Source organism: Eptatretus burgeri, chromosome 13 (assembly GCF_056783735.1).
Source record: "Eptatretus burgeri isolate ZD-2024b chromosome 13, Ebu_testis_v1, whole genome shotgun sequence".
NCBI lineage: Eukaryota > Metazoa > Chordata > Myxini > Myxiniformes > Myxinidae > Eptatretus > Eptatretus burgeri.
This window is the reverse complement of record NC_140973.1, coordinates 25,847,353-25,862,464: the sequence shown is the minus strand read 5'-3', so window position 1 is coordinate 25,862,464 and position 15,112 is coordinate 25,847,353. Positions and strand designations below refer to the sequence as shown.

General features: G+C 45.0%; 2 protein-coding genes across 3 annotated transcripts in view; both read right to left on the bottom strand.

Moving 5' to 3' along the window:
* Nucleotides 1–7,151, bottom strand: part of LOC147014106 (RING finger protein 150-like) — a 108,839-nt gene extending 101,688 nt beyond the window's left edge. The window contains exon 1 of the mRNA XM_085851780.1: nt 6,451–7,151. Coding sequence (XP_085707906.1) covers nt 6,451–6,883 — 433 coding nt within the window. The 5' untranslated portion in view covers nt 6,884–7,151. The remainder of the gene's footprint in view (nt 1–6,450) is intronic.
* Nucleotides 7,152–12,514: 5,363 nt separating this feature from the next.
* The window catches only part of NOAZFP (nucleolar atypical zinc finger), a 46,156-nt gene continuing 43,558 nt past the window's right edge, over nt 12,515–15,112 (bottom strand). For both annotated transcript variants that reach the window (XM_085851775.1, XM_085851776.1), the window contains one exon: nt 12,515–13,693. In XM_085851775.1, the coding sequence (XP_085707901.1) occupies nt 13,449–13,693 (245 nt within the window). In that variant the 3' untranslated portion in view covers nt 12,515–13,448. The remainder of the gene's footprint in view (nt 13,694–15,112) is intronic.

Below are 15,112 nucleotides of genomic sequence, written 5' to 3'. Positions count from 1 at the left end.
CAGACAGCAAACCTCTCGTTCCCTCCGGTGAAACCGGAAGGGGACTAATAACAAGAACAACACTCGGTAGGGCTTGTGCCTCCACCAGGCTAAACAGTTTACATTTTGCAAACCAAACGATAGGCCGGATCTACATCCGGATCTGAACCAAAATCGAATCGGCTTGCGCTTGTCACCTCACCAACTCATCCACCTCGTTTTGTCATAAATCGTCCACAACTTTTTAAAATGTCATTTTTAGCCGTAGCGCTCAATGGTGAAGAAAATTACTTGTAATATAATTTAAAAAATTCTCAGATCCGGATTTTCACTAAAATTTAATCAATTCCTCCTCGTCACACACCCAACCTGTCTACAAAATTACGTCCGAATCCGTTGAAAACTTTTTGAGATATCCCACAGACAGACAGACAGACAGACAGACAGACAGACAGACAGACAGACAGACAGACAGACAGATGGGGTGAAAACATAACTTCCATGCACCTTCACTGGCGGTGATAATAAAAACATAAACATGTTTATTTAACCTGGCCTCCCTGCGCATTGGCCAATTATGAAGTTAGCATCCCTTGCTCGATTCCTCGGTTCCCCTTCGATGTGATGTCGCCTCGGCGAGGAGTATCCAACTCGCTGGATATGTTGTCAATTACATACGTATGGAGAAAGTGATAAATATTTAGGACATACAAGTGTGCAGTTCATCAGCACTGCTTGACAGTCTATGTTTGCAGGTTTACTAATAGTAGTTTCCAAGTATTCCAAGAAGCGAAGCAAGTGAGAACTTATCAGATTGCTCGTCATTAACCCAGTTATAAATGCCAATCTTTTGCATTCCTTTATAAACCAGTTTACAGCACCAATAATGTCATACGTCTACATTTTGGAGCCGATACCTCGCTGCCACTCTCAGTACTCCACCTCTCCTACTACCCAGACCTCCTCCCATCCTCTTTCCCCTAATCTAACCTCCAAAAAAAGAAAGGAATACGAGCTAGCTGAGGTTCAATGACAATGATAATGAGGTATATGCTGGAGCTTTGCAATACATTTACATGTAAAGGAAAGATGAAAACAATGTAGATTAGCATTACAAGATAACAAGAAGAGGTAAATTTTTTTTTTTAAGTTTGAGGAAAAAAGCCAAGTTAGTGTATATTTCATGAGGATGATAAAGTATGAGAGACAGGTCATTATAAGGTAGCCAAAGTCCCCACACTTCCACCTTACCGACCAATCACAGTAGATGTCACATGCATAAAAAGAAGAGAAAATAAGGTGTGCAAGGCCATTCCACAATCTCAAGATAAGTGGGTGAACTTTGAGGCCCATTTTATATCAATCTGGCAAAAGGACAACGTGACGCTATTATCGGAGGTCGTTGACTAGTGTGCCATTAAACCACACCATGTTATAGCTCAATCATCATGGAGTTGTGACTAGAAATAAGAATACAACTCCCAAACTAGAAGGGCACTCAGTAGGGTGCATACATCCGCCACGTAATGCCTGATCCACGAGAACATACCTTACATTTCCAATACATTCTTGAAATATCATGCTACGTATTGTTTTTGGCCCTTTTTCTCAATGGTGAAGAATCCCTTTAAAAATTAAATAATTCTCATATCCAGATCCAGATTTGGATTTTCACCAAAATCGAATCAATTTGTCGTAGCCACACACCCAACGTGTCCACTAAGTTTCATCCGAATCAGTCCCCAACTTTTTACGTGATGTTATCTTAACCTCCGAGGTGTCAATATTGGCTCAGGTTGGTTTTGTGCGTGAGGAGTTGAGAAGGTTGAGAAGTCACTTCAATGCTTTGTATCGAGTCAGACATTAAACCTGTTCTCCTGTGCTTCGAGTTCATCAAGATGCTTGCAGGCCTTGAACGACTCATCCGATCATGGAGGTGCAACAGTGGCGAGGAGGTTTCCAACTGCCAACATTCAATCAGCCATCAAACTTCTAGACTGGACTCTTATCTCTACTTCCTCTGACATCAACTCATCTGGGAATTCTTTCAAATAAATTTGCTCTCCGTCATGCACAGATTTATCACATCTCATCTTCAGTTGTCCTACCCTTCCTCCCACCCATGGTACACTGAAGCTTGTGGCGAGGAAGTTGGCCTAAAACAACTTGCCTTCGCCTCATGGAAGGCTAATTCAACGAAAGGCAATCTTAGTTCCTTCCACAAAGCTTAGAACAAGTGTTTTTCTACACTCAGGAGAGCCAGAAAACAACATCATTCTAATCTCAAGTCTGAACTCTCAAACTTGTCTCCCTTCTTCAAACCCTGGTAGTGTCGAGTTAAGTCTGTTTTTGGTGTATGTTCCCCCTCCATCCCCTCCCTTACCTCAAATGGCCACACAGCTGACACTGCACATGAAAAGGTTGAATGCCTAAACCCCATGTTTGCTTCTAAATTTTGTGTCCCAAACCCATTGCTTTCTGTACCCACTTTACCCAGTCGCACCCAGCTATTCCTGGACTCTGTCCTTTTCTTCAGACAAGGTAGGGAGCTTGCTGTCAACCTCGGCTCGGATTCTGCAACCAGTCCAGATGGCATCAGCCCACGTGTCCTAAAAACTTGCTCTGCTGCTCTTGCTCACCCATTCTATTCACCCTCTCATTTGCTCAAGGTCATCTGCCATATGCTTGGAAATCAGCAAACATTACCGCTCTGCATAAAAAAGGTGCAAAAACAAATCCCTGCAACTACAGACCAATCAGCCTTCTGCCAATCATCAGCAAGGTTATGGAATCCATCATCACTTCAGACATGAAATCCTTCCTCTTCTCCAATGGCTTGATTTCCGATCATCAGTTTGGATTCAGACCAGGTCACTCTGCCCTGGATATGCTGCTTCTGCTTTCCCAATAATGGATGGAGGCCCTCAATGTCAGACATGAAATCAGAACCATCTCCATAGACATATCACGTGCCTTCAATACGGTCTGACACCCTGTCCTGTTCACCAAACTCTTCCTATGGTATCGAAGGACATTTCCACTCATGGCTCGCAGACTTCCTCTCCTGTCACAGCCAACGTGTGGCCGTTAATGGAGTTCTCTCATCTCCATTTCCTGTCCACGCTGAGTTTCTTCAAGGCAGTGTTCTGGACCCAGTTCTTTTTCTGGTTTTCATCAATTATCTCTCTGACTCTGGAAAATCCTCTTTATCCCTTTGCAGATGACTGTCGTCTGCTGTTCCATCTGTCATTCCTCAGATCGGCAAGCAGCAGCCTCTGCACTCTCTGCGAATTTGGATAAAATCACAAGGTGGTCCAACATGTGGAACATGTCTTTCAACCCTGACAAATGTCACACTCTCACTATGTCTCTCTAAAAGGACCATCTGGACCCCCCCCCCCCATCATCATCTCACCATTGAAGCTTCTGGATCTCACCATCTGCAATGATCTTTCCTGGGAATGCCACATTTCCAAGCTGGCCTCCAAAGCCAGTCACCGACTGGGAATCCTCCGTCGTGCAAAGTCCTTCCTCGGCTGACTTGAGTTCCTGACAACATACAAAGCTTTCAATCGCAGCCTTATGGAGTACTACTCTCCCCTCTGGCCTGGTGCTCCTGCCTCCCACCTTTCTCGGCTTCACGCTGTAGAAACCAAGGCATTTAGGATCATTGTCATCTCACGCGATGAGGCTGAGTCTTTGGGCGTCTCAGTCTTTCACCGCAGGCAGGTCGGTGGTCTTTCTGTCTTCTACCATGTCCTCTCCGTTCTTGCCCCCCACCCCCTGCTGTGTCTGTGATTTGTCCCCACCATATTTCCGCAGCGCACTCATGGTCCGCCAGCAACCCCCTTCTGGTAAAACTCCCAAAATCAAGAATCACTGCTCACCTTCACTCTTTCATTCCTCTTTTTTTTTCCCCGCCTTTAGAACAAACTTCCACACTCTCTTCAATCCCACATCTTCAAAACAGCTGTTCACCACCATCTCTTATTTTCCCCATCCAAAACCATGATCTTTTCTACCCCCGTTAATCCACCTCCTTCAAATTGCCTGCTTTCCTTCTGGAAAGTCCCTGCAATGTAAGGATCTGAAAGTCCCTGTTAGGTCTATTTTGTTTACCCCATATAACCTGCCACATCCCTCTCCCATGTCTCTGTTCCACAGGTGTTTTTTCCTTCCCTCTCCCGCCCCTCGTCTCCTGTTGTACGTTTTGTTCGTTTGCTCTCATACGAGCCTCGACAATGTGTCCAAAAAAATTAATAAATAGAACATCCGACTACTTGGTTGGGTCTTCCAGGTCCAAACACGTATTTAAAGGAGGGATCTCCACTTTTTACATGAACATGCAAAAGGAATCGTACGACACGACTTCAATGATACAGAGTGACACCTGCTACCAGTCGTTGACTGACTGCTGCTCCATTTTGCTCTTATTGCCATCCCAGCAACTGAATACCAAGTGGTAAACAGTGAAAAAAAACAAACACAAACGATAACCTTCCAATGAGCTGTTGGGATTGTAACCGGCAAGCAAAGCATAATGACTCGTTGAAGGCAACTACTAAATAAACCAATGGTCGATGAATGTATTTTAGAAAAAGACATTTCACTTTGATAGAGTGTTGCATTTGCTAAAAGACTGGCATCACAACCTTCATCGATTGTCATGATACAATCCCTGAACGATTTAGCAAACGAAGCAACATCATGTCATTGACCTCCCTGAACAATACAAGTTGTTTACAATCTAAGAAAGAACAAAGAAAACAACTTTTAATATCCATAGAAGTAAAGGGTAATGGCACAGCATGCACTGCACCTCACCTGCATGACACATGATGACCGGTAAGGGCAAAGCACAAACTAGGCCTCACCTAAATAAGGCATGGTGACCGGTAAGGGCACAGCACCCACGGGATCTCACCTAAATGAGGCATGGTGACGGGTAAGGGCACAGCACGCACTAGGCCTCACCTGTATGAGATATGGTGACCGGTAATGGCACAGCACCCACGGGATCTCACCTAAATGAGGCATGGTGACCGGTAAGGACACAGCACGCACTAGGCCTCACCTGTATGAGATATGGTGACCGGTAATGGCACAGCACCCACGGGATCTCACCTAAATGAGGCATGGTGACCGGTAAGGACACAGCACGCACTAGGCCTCACCTGTATGAGATATGGTGACCGGTAATGGCACAGCACCCACGGGATCTCACCTAAATGAGGCATGGTGACGGGTAAGGGCACAGCACGTTCTAGACCTCACCAAAATGAGGCATGGTGACCGGTAATAGCACAGCACCCACTATATCTCACCTAAATGAGGCATGGTGACCGCTAAGGGCACAGCACCCACTTGATCTCACCCAAATGAGGCATGGTGACCGGTAAGAGCACAGCACACACTCGGCCTCACCTAAATAAGGAATGGTGACCTTAAGGGCAAAGCACACACTCTGCCTCAACTAAATGAGGCATGGTGACCTGTAAGGGCACAGCACCCACTATATCTCACCTAAATGAGGCATGGTGACCGGTAAGGGCACAGCACACACTCGGCCTCACCTAAATGAGGCATGGTGACCTGTAAGGGCATAGCACACACTCAGCCTCACCTAAATGAGGAATGGTGACCGGTAAGGGCACAGCACGGAATAGTCCTCACCTGCATGAGATATGGTGACCAGTAAGGGCACAGCACCCACTATATCTCACCTAAATGAGGCATGGTGACCGGTAAGGGCACAGCACGCAATAGGCCTCACTTGCATGAGATATGGTGACCGGTAATGGCACAGCACCCACGGGATCTCACCGAATGAGGCATGGTGACCGTTTAGGGCACAGCACATTCCAGACCTCACCAACATGAGATATGGTGACCGGTAATGGCACACCACCCACTATATCTCACCAAAATGAGGCATGGTGACTGGTAAGGGCACAGCACGGAATAGGCGTCACCTGCATGAGATATGGTGACTGGTAACGGCACAGCACGTTCTAGACCTCACCAACACGAGGCATGGTGACCGGTAATGGCACAGCACCCACTAGATCTCACCTAAATGAGGAATGGTGACCGGTAACGGCACAACACCCACTAGATCTCACCTAAATGAGCCATGGTGACCGGTATGGGCACAGCACACACTGGACCTCACCTGCGTGAGCCATGGTGGTCAGTAAGGGCACAGCATGCACAGACCTCACCTAAATGAGGAATGGTGACCGGTAACGGCACAGCACCCACTAGATCTCACCTAAATGAGCCATGGTGACCGGTATGGGCACAGCACACACTGGACCTCACCTGCATGAGCCATGGTGGTCGGTAAGGGAACAGCATGCACTGGACCTCACCTGCATGAACCATGGTGGTCGGTAAGGGCACAGCATGCACTGGACCTCACCTGCATGAGCCATGGTGACCGGTAAGGGCACAGCATGCAATAGAACTTACCTGCATGAGTCATGGTGACCGTGGTGTTTCCAGATTCAATGTTATTTGTCACCAATACTGCGGTGGCATTTTGTCCCTTCGCCTGGAGGATCTTCTCAGTGAATGTGCAACCACCTCGTTCAATGAGGGCAATCCAGAGAGGAGGTGCCTTCTGTCCCTTAAGGAAGAACCTGGTGTCGTCCACGCAGCAGGCGTTCGGGCATGATGTGGGTATTACGAGTTGACCCTCCACATTCTCTTTGGGCGAGTCCCGTCCATAATGACCACTCTCAGCACAGTCCCACGTCAGGTAGTCATTGACCCACGATGTAATGTTCAGAAACGCCGAGTACCATTCTTCGGTCTGCGTCGTTGTTGTTCTGGGAATGGCCATGATCAACAGCAGAGCAATCATGAAGACGCAACACCTCAAAGAAGTCCCTATTATCATCATCGCAGGTGAGCGACAAGAGTCCAAAACTCAACACCAGGTAGCTCGGAGCACTGTCACACGACTAATGGAAGCAGCTCCAACCCCAAAAGTCAAAAGGCACACCGACTCGCACCTTGTACCCAGGCACCAACTCTTGGGACTCAAACACAGGTCTGATTAGAACGGGGTAACCCTCACACATCTCAATTTCAGTGCGGAGGGGCCGTCCACTTATTACGCAACACATTTATCAGCATTTTTATCCCCAACCGGCAACGTTGAGCCCGTAACCCAGCCGCCCCCTTTGCGCTACGTAATACATGGACGGCCAACCAGAGGCATCCTTCACCGCTTACAGTGCATCCGCCTGAAGGAAGAAAATAAAAATTAATGTTCCCTCCATTTCGACTGTTAATACATCCGACTGAGGTAAATGAAGCAACACGAATGAAGCACCGACACGTTTACTTTTACATTCCCCAAATCGACCTTCCCGGTTACGGCGCCAAATATACACCATGCGGTGAAGGATGACACGCGCTCGTAGTGATGTCATGTCGCGATGACGTTTAAAACCTCAAACGGGCCGACATTGTGGCGTGTGTCCAACCGAGGAGCACGGCGCGGTGACGGATTCTCATCCTCATGGAAGCGATTCCACTGCACGATGATCCGAGCAAGGGTCCGTGTGACGCACCCCAACTGGAACAAACTCGAGCTTCATCTTGAATGGGACCGTGTGGAGGACAATCGTGTGGAGGACAATCGTGTGGTGGACAATCGTGTGGAGGACAATCGTGTGGAGGACAATCGTGTGGAGGGCAATCGTGTGGAGGGCAATCGTGTGGAGGGCAATCGTGTGGAGGGCAATCGTGTGGAGGGCAATCGTGTGGAGGGCAATCGTGTGGAGGGCAATCGTGTGGAGGGCAATCGTGTGGAGGGCAATCGTGTGGAGGGCAATCGTGTGGAGGGCAATCGTGTGGAGGGCAATCATGTGGAGGGCAATCGTGTGGAGGGCAATCGTGTGGAGGACAATCGTGTGGAGGACAATCGTGTGGAGGACAATCGTGTGGAGGACAATCGTGTGGAGGACAATCGTGTGGAGGACAATCGTGTGGAGGACAATCGTGTGGAGGACAATCGTGTGGAGGACAATCGTGTGGAGGACAATCGTGTGGAGGACAAACGTGTGGAGGACAAACGTGTGGAGGACAATCGTGTGGAGGACAATCGTGTGGAGGACAATCGTGTGGAGGACAATCGTGTGGAGGACAATCGTGTGGAGGACAATCGTGTGGAGGACAATCGTGTGGAGGACAATCGTGTGGAGGACAATCGTGTGGAGGACAATCGTGTGGAGGACAATCGTGTGGAGGACAATCGTGTGGAGGACAATCGTGTGGAGGACAATCGTGTGGAGGACAAACGTGTGGAGGACAATCGTGTGGAGGACAATCGTGTGGAGGACAATCGTGTGGAGGACAATCGTGTGGAGGACAATCGTGTGGAGGACAATCGTGTGGAGGACAATCGTGTGGAGGACAAACTTGTGGAGAACAATCGTGTGGAGAACAATCGTGTGGAGAACAATCGTGTGGAGAACAATCGTGTGGAGAACTAACGTGTGGAGAACTAACGTGTGGAGAACTAACGTGTGGAGGACAAACGAATACTGTATTGAATATATAATATAATATAGCGACGCTTCAGTTAATGCTACACACACTAACTACCTACACCTGTTAATTTCGATATTAAGATAATTTTTCACAGTATTGTTTTATTTATAATAACTCTTCGAAATGCATCATAGAACACTCCAATATGTTAAAAGGTATCTATTATATGTATATATTGTTATGTGGAAAGGAGGGGGAGATCCATAGCTCGACTATGGTAAGTGTAGTGTGGTCCGTGTGTTTGGTGTAGGTTAGATTGCCATGTAATGTTACGGGGACTTGTAAGATCAAGTTGTTTGTTACACGTGACACTGAGGATGCAGCGTATGCAATTTGTAGATGGAGTAAGGTTGTAAAATGTCCGATGTGTAAAGCGAGGATTGGAAGTTTCAAGGCACATTGAAGCGGTTCAATAAGACCATCGTGACCTCTCTGACCAATGTGTGCAAGCCATGGCAGCACAATCGGCTGTAGAGCCTGGAAGACCATTGTTTTTTATTGGGGCAGCCCTATGGGCGGGATGGCCGGGAGTACGTACCTCCAACATTGATCGGAAAACCATTGACAGGGCCCGGGGGAGAAAAAGGTGGTCCCAAAGTACAGAAGACAGGCCAGAGCACTGGGGGGGGGGGGTGTGAGGGGGTTGGGACAGTCACAGGGACTGGAACTGGATAGGGACAGAGAGCTGGAGGTTGGAGTTGAAATTTAAGCCATTAATCATCTTCTCCTTGCCTCTATTTGGCCACCATCTTTTCTCGTCCGGCCTTACACCGCATCATGTACTTCTTGTCTTCGACCGGATGATTCCTGTGACACTGCCCATCCCGAGCAGCATTTTTCCTGCGACTTACATATACCAGTCGCTTTGTGCCATCCAAAACCTCGCTTGCTTGGTTATTCGTGTTAATTGGAATTGCTGGCGCATTAGCGGGGTATATTTATTTTTCTTTGTACATAAGTTTGCGTGCCTCTCATTCCTATCCGTGTTCAATGATTGCTTGCTTCGTACCATTTGTGATAGCATCTCTTCTACCTTCGTCCCTGTACTTTTCTTTGCAAGTAAACCCTTTAAAAGGTAAGTAAACGTGTTTGAGTCATCTGCTTCCCGTGCGTGTGCTGTTAATTTGGGTAACCTTGAGAAACGGTAAAGAAAAATAACTGAACACAGAGCATTTGGACATTTCGCAGGAGATAGGTTTTGGCGCTGAGGCATACCATGTTAACAGAGCCTCAGACGTGACAATATATATGGTGCAGAGGAGAACATCAAATCGAATCCCTTCTACTACAGAATGAAAACTGGTTTTTTTCAATCTTACGATGGTGGTTTTGATGACCAATTTATCCACCACTTAGCTTGGTTGCCCCATCCCATGATTTTGGATATGGCCCTCCTAAATTCTCTCGGCTGGGTAGTGTGGTCTCCAAGACCTCGGGGCTAACTTGGAGCGTCTACCCTGCATTCCGCAACCAATTGTGGGGCCAACGGTTCCCACCGTGGGCTCTTCCTGACACCCACTGTACTCTCACCTCCCTTCAGGTGCTTGGGCTGTAAACTCTGCACTTCTAAACTAACTTGTCCACCTGGAGGCTCTCAGCTGCTCAAGGAGGTCCCAAAGCTCAGTGCCTTCAAAAACACTCTTCTTCTAACTCTCAGGCTACACTTCCAAATACCAGCCCACAAACTACATGTTTGCACACCCACTATTAATTCCACTACCAATTTGCAAGGTGCAATGGCTTACAGCTTTCAAGCCTCCATTTTCTCACACTATTCACACCATTCAGGCTACACCCATTCATTAGCACCAGCTGCCTGTGTGCGGCTCCATATTCCAGCCGTTCTGCCTTGTGGGACAGCCCCTTGTAAGGTGTTCCACCCCTGTCCAGGGCCCCACAGCTCGCTCTTCCGCTGTGGCCTGCCATCTTATAATCAAACAGCCTGTGTTGTCATTTAAAACACATCGTGCTTCCTGTGTCCCTTTTACACTCAAGTCCTTCATCTGGCCTCACATGTACAAGAGGTTTTACACAACACAACCTTATACTGTTTTACTCTATTGTTTACAACCATTGCCCCCTCAGTACACCGATGTATGACTTACCCATGCCAGATCCCTAATACAAGAGTAATTCTCACTTACTCAGACGGTCCATATTATTCTTGACATATTCCCTCTATGGATACCCTCTCGTCCGACTACACAACAAAATATATATATATATATATATATATATATATATATATATATATATATATATATATATATATATATTATACATGTGTATAAAAATATAAATAATTGGCCCCCTCTAGCCCAAGTAGCTGCGTAAAGCAACTCAAGAAGACTGACACAAGGTAACTGCTCACGCTGTTTTGAACCCTTCCCAGAGTTCCTCCACGGCTATGAATACATTCACACAAAGTACACACATGAGAATCCCAATGCTACACATTCCTCTCAGCTTCCTGACCGGTTTCATCACTTATTGGCTAATCATCAGCGATAGCATAGACAGCAATGTATACCAATGAGGCTCCCAATCATGCACCACGTGCAAACCTCAAAAGCAGTCAATATATAAATAAACAAGTGAAATCCTTCAATACAGCGCGTGTGGTCAAGCAAATGAGTACACTTATGTCAAAATATGCAATTTATGCTTTTTCAGTTGAAAAACAATTAAAAAGCGTACTTAATATTTGAAATGTAAAAATCTTGTTATTATTGTGATAAGCACATATATATATATATATATATATATATATATATATATATATATATATATATATATATATATATATATATATATATATATATATATATATATATATATATATATATATATCAGAAGGAATGAAATCGTTCGATACAGCGTGGCAGGGGGACGCAAAAGAATGATAGCATAAGAAGAACTTAGCCTTCAGCATTTGGCGATCGGCGCGAAATGCCATGGTGGGCGGAAATGACGTCTTTCGGCGCGAAATGCGATGGTGGAAGGAAATGACGTCTTTCGGCGCGAAATGCCATGGTGGGCAGAAATGACGTCTTTTGGCGCGAAACAACTTTTGAAATGATGTAATCTGCCCCAGATTTCTCGGAGTGCATGTGCAAACATCCAGAGTAAAGAAGTCAATCAGGGTGGCCTGGACATATTTCATGGCTGCCAGAAAAGGATTGTAGAATGGAACGACCAAAAGAAAACTTCAAAAAGAAGCCAAAAATACTTGTAAATATATCTGCGAGAAAAGGGTGTGCCTCTGCACAATGAAACAGTTGGAGAACTTTCTGATCAACTCGTTCAAAACGTTGATATCTTGCAGTCCGTATTGCAAAATCTCCCGACAATGTGCGCCTGAGAAAGGACGAAGGTTCATAGATTGGCGTGTGCCAACCAAACCTTTGTGCTTCTGAACACAAATGGGAAATTCAAATCTGGGGCTTGTCGATGCAGAAGGTAAGTTTTCAATGATACTTACTATCAATCATGTTTGGGAGGAGTGGGGGTGGGTTTGTGTCATTAGAAATACATATTTTTTGTTTAGTCACAAGATAAATTGTCCAAGATTTTTGAATTTATTGATGAAAGGAGAAGCATCTCTTCGTGTACATGTTTGCTTGAACCATGGCCATGGCTAGCTAATTGTATTAACAGGAAATGATAGGAACTCAGCTCCTATCTTCCACGGATATTTCCCGTGAGTCCGATTTGCATTCAGGAACAGAAAAATGATGGTTAACAACTTTAAAATTGCCACTTTTTCATCCAAATCCTTAAAATTAGGTATAAAAGATTATTTGAATTACACATTTTGTGCTAGCAACGGCCAGCTAAAGTGCCCTGCGAGCAAAAACGCATATCTGTAAACACACACACAGCGCATGCAAAAGGCCTCATTTAGCATTCATACGTCATTTTAAAAATCCCGTATTCGCAACAACCAAGGAAGAACAGGCTTCACCTCAGAGTCTGCATTTTAAAATTTAATCTCATCAATGATACACTTGTATTCCAATCTGCAAAAGTGGAAATCTCATATCTCATGCAGGTCTTGGATAGAACGATGCGTTTGATGTTGAAGGAATTCACAAACGAAATATTTGCCACAATAAATATCTGAAAGTAATTAAATCGTGTTAATTAATGAGGCACTGTGCATATTTTTTGATGAGAGAAAATTAAAATGAGATGATAAACCACAAAGCGTTTCAGAAGGTACAGATCACTTTTATATCCTCTGATAAATTAGAAACAAGAGAAATTGCAAAAATGCTTTTACCAGACGAGGGATTCACCAAATTCTATCAATATACCCTCCTGGTGTTCGAGATGGTAAAGAACAAAAGGATCACTAAGGCACCAAAACAGTAAGGCAGAAACAAAATGAAGATACCGAAAGCTTCCGTCGAATAAACTTTCAATCGGGTAGAGGAAGGGAAAACGAACAAAACATTCTCATAATTTAAAGCCCCTGAAAAGTAAGGTGGGTCACACTACAAACTACAACTCCACCACGACCACTCTGCGATACAATTTTTGAGGAAGGGATTAAAAGTTCAGGATTATGAATCCCATTAAACAAAGATCAGTGTCAAAAATTCTGTTCTGAATCGCCATTAACACCAAAGACGTAATGATGAACTTGGCAGATTACCTAGGTGTACTTCACCGTTTAGCCCTGGATGTGTGATAGCACAGTTTACTTCGAAGGGGCCCATTTGTACAATAGCCATTTCAAAAAATTTGTCACTCGTATTGCTTCCCCCCCCTTTTAACAATCGTACATCTATTAGACAACAGTACGGTACATTAAATGTCTTACCAAAAAGTGGGTTACAAAATGGATGCTGTGGGAGTTATAATCCATGCAACAAATCTTCAACACATGCCTTTTGTCCACAGCTTTATCCACTGGAATATGATGGACCAAGATTCATTCCAGCAAAGGTAGCATTTATATCCTTCCCCTTTTCAAGCTCCTCTTCTTTATCATCATCATCCTCATCAGCTTCATCATATTCTTCCTCATCATCATCGACATCTCCTTCCAAAAGAGGTTCCGTGTTTGTTGTCCAAGAGAGATCATAACCATATGCACCGTAATCCTGGTCATTCTCCTCACAATGTCGACCAAACTTGAGGTTCCGTGCTGTAAGCAACACGACATTCAGATATAGTCGATGAGTTCATAATTTGTGCAATTCAATAACAAAATGAGCTTTACAAGACAACTGGAGGGAATAACATATGAAGAATACTGGTTGACCCTCTTCAGAACAAGAGTGGTTTGTTTTGACTTGTACAATGTAATAATAAGTGTAACTATTTTGCAACTCATCAACATAGCGAAGCCGTAAATACATACACACCAAGATCTCTCGTAAGTAGGATAAAATGCTGGGCCTTCAGACTGTCATTGATCGTCTTAACTTGCTGCTCTTCAAGGTTACACAGTACCCGGTTCCGTCTCAAATTATAATGCGAGAGAGCCTGATTGCAGAACGACAGTGCATGCTCTTGTGCTCCACATTTGCCACATAGGCTCGCAAGTGTCCGATTCCACCACCATCCACTTATGGAAGTTTTCTGATGTTGGGAGTAAATCACACACCAATATCAATAAGAAGCTGAGACATGCTGGTGCAGTCTTCTACAGCTTTGACAAGGTGAGGTTATGCACAGTTGCTATCTCCCATCCCATCCATTGTCCTTGCTCAGACTGGCAAACACTTGAGCCACTCTATTCTTCTTCCACATCAAATTTCAACCACCAATGCCTTATAAGCCACCCAATCCCTCTTTGGTCTTTTTGGCACTGCTCCAAAGATTACCCTCATCCTTAATTGGCTCTAAACTTCTTGAACTCATGTGCTCACATCCAACTCGGTTGCTGGTTAAAGAACAGGCAAGGTCATCCTTTCGACCGAGTCGGAGAAACTAGGCGAGAGCAAGGACAACCTTGGAAGTCTGACATACTACAAAATCGTCCACCAATGACATCAGTAATCACAGTTTTGCTAAATAATCATGGAGGCAATACTCATCAGTGTTCTTGAAACACTGAGCCATTTGTGCACATACACAATCACTTTCCACTCCATGCTTCATATACCTGTAAAAATCTCATTCTTCCACCACGACCTCAAACAGCCATTCACAATCATCTCAGACAGTCCTCAAGTAAAAACCATGATATTTTCTAACCTTGTTAACCCCCCTCTAACCAAAAGAACTGCTCCTTCCAAATTTCCAGTTTTCCCTCCCGAGAGTCGACTTTTTTCCCCTCTATGACAGTCTGAAGTGGCAGTGAATACCAGCACCCAAAACATTTGACTGGATCACCCTTTGCAGTTGGAATTCTCTCTCCTTTCCAATGAAGAAATTGATCTCTTCATTATGCCCTCTAACCAGTCATATTCTGACTTTTCTTCACCTTCAATGTCATCCTGCTCTATTTCCTTTTGAGACCTCTCACCAAATGCCTGGCAGCATACACTCCAACAGGAAGCTTTTTCATGTCTTCCTCGAAGGCTCTCATTGGCGGTAAAACAACTCCAAGGGCGAGCAT